The sequence below is a fragment of the Rattus rattus genome, chromosome 16 (genome assembly GCF_011064425.1).
Source record: "Rattus rattus isolate New Zealand chromosome 16, Rrattus_CSIRO_v1, whole genome shotgun sequence".
NCBI lineage: Eukaryota > Metazoa > Chordata > Mammalia > Rodentia > Muridae > Rattus > Rattus rattus.
This window is the reverse complement of record NC_046169.1, coordinates 19952678-19954846: the sequence shown is the minus strand read 5'-3', so window position 1 is coordinate 19954846 and position 2169 is coordinate 19952678. Positions and strand designations below refer to the sequence as shown.

The following is a 2169-nucleotide window of genomic DNA, read 5'->3' as shown; positions in this document are numbered from 1 at the left end:
CCATACAGCACTCGAGCCTGGGGTTAGAAACACTAAGGGTAACTCTCATTCAGATTCAGGTCCGCTCGCCACCCCCCTTCTCCCCCCCCACCCCCCACCCCCGCTTTCCCCCAACCCCTCCACACACACCCCTCCCAGATCCACAGTTACTCCAGCAGCTTTGTACCCATGATCCCGGAGACCTGGGTCCTGGTTCCCGTGCCTGCCTTATCTCTATCCTCCCTCACATTTTCCGCAGCAACAAAGCCAAACACAGTACCGTGGGGGCTTTCACGCTTCCGTGCGTTTGGACACGGTGTTCCTTCTGCCTGGAAGGCCGCGCGGCTCTCCCTCTGAGCGCCCCCCTCCCCCTTGCCTGTGTGCTCTCTCATTCAGCCCTCAGCACCCTTTCCCAAGAAACCCGGCACCCTTTTCTATCTAACCCAACCCTTCTTTTACTTTGGCTTCCCTGAACGACAATCAGCGATTCCTCTAAATCTCTCCTCTGGCAGGCTCAGGCCTTTTCCAACGCTGGAGTTGTTTGTGGAGGAAAGGGGTTCTCGCTTGACACCCCAAAGAAAGCACCTAATCCTGAGTTTGAGCGATGACAGAGCATGCATCTAAGCTTAAGTCGGCTCCAAATTCCCTATATGTCCCATCGGGTTCCTCTGTGTCCCTGGGGAACCCCGAAATCTTGCATTCCCAGTGCACCGTGGCGCAGCAGCCCAGCCCCCCTGGCTTGACATCAGCAAGCTGGAGTAGTCCAGGGGAGTGGGGAGGGCCGCGTAAAAGCGCTCACGTGGACTACAAATCCCGATTGGCAATGCGCGGCCCCGCGGCTGGCGCCTGCGCAGCACGGGCCCGGCGTTTGAGTGGCAAGTTGTTTGTTACAGCGAACACCAGCTGCTGCTGCGCCGGGCGCCGCGCTCCGCCGGGCGCTGTTTGCTTGTCCACCCCGTAGCTTGCTGCACCCCGCAGGTCCTCCCCAGGCCTCCTTTTTTTGCAACTTGCCAAGCTTCCTTTTTCTGGATCGAGTACGAATCAGCCCGGCATCGAGCTCCGGGCCCCCTTCCCTGGGCCAGTTGCCCCAAGGCTTGGGGCGCGCAGGGGGCGGGGGCCGCGGCTCGTCCCCGTCCCCCCCCCCCAACTCGGGCCACCGCGGATGATCCGCCGTGGAGGAACCCTGGGCGGACGATGGAACTGCACATTCTGGAACACCGGCTGCAAGTTGCCAGCGTCGCCAAGGAGAGTATCCCGCTCTTCACCTACGGCCTCATCAAACTTGCCTTCCTGTCTTCCAAGACCAGGTGAGAGAAAGAGTGTGGGGCGAGGGGATGGCTGACGGGGGGTCGAGGGGGGCTCACGGTACCCGCCCGGGACAGACAAAGAGGCGCACCCCGGGGGGGACGCAATGCAAAACAACTTCATCCCCCCAATCTCTGCCATTCTCCTGCATCGGACAAAGCCACCCCTGTGCTCTCTAGCTGGGGGTCCCCTCCACCCAGAACCCCCCACCCCACTGCGCCCCCAACTGCTGCCACCAACACCCAACACCCCCCCTCCATCTCAGTCCCCTCTCTGAGATCCCTAGTAACCTCCCTAAATGGCCTCTGTGATGCATCCGTGAATGAATGAATGAACGAATGAATGAATGAAAAACAGGTGTGGGGACCCGGAGGAGGAAATTTACAAACTAAACACGCCCCATCCCCCCATCCATCCACCACCATCACCACCCTCCTCCCGGTTGGGCCGGCCCCCCTGTAGCCATTGGCAAGCGGGGAGGGATGGCGCTGAGCTCGCTCTACCCCAGAACAGAAAAATCATAAAATCATTAGTAGATGTTTATCTCCAGGTGCCTGCGAGGGGAGAAGGGGTGCAGGCAGCGGAGGAGGGGTGGCAGGACCAGGGTCGCTGATTTCTTTTCTCTTTGGGGGTCCAACGAAGTGGGAGGGAGGGGGGATTTTGAACCCTGGAAGGGGAGGAGCAGGCGTGTTTATGGATCTGCCTGGAGCCTGGGCTCGGATGTTGCAGGGGGAAAAATAGCGGAAGGCCTTGGGAGGTAAGAAGAAAAAGAAAAAAAAATTTTTTTTAATCTTAGATTTTTTTTTTTTGCCCATTGCTAGGTGGGTTTTTGACTTCATAAACTCCTGTTGGATTAGAATCAGACTACCTTTTCTCTTAATTGCC

General features: G+C 58.3%; 1 protein-coding gene across 1 annotated transcript in view; it reads left to right on the top strand.

The window, feature by feature from the left end:
- Window positions 1-876: 876 nt before the first annotated feature.
- Window positions 877-2169, top strand: part of Castor2 (cytosolic arginine sensor for mTORC1 subunit 2) — a 39832-nt gene continuing 38539 nt past the window's right edge. The window contains exon 1 of the mRNA XM_032886981.1: window positions 877-1286. Within this exon, the coding sequence (XP_032742872.1) occupies window positions 1174-1286 (113 nt within the window). The 5' untranslated portion in view covers window positions 877-1173. The remainder of the gene's footprint in view (window positions 1287-2169) is intronic.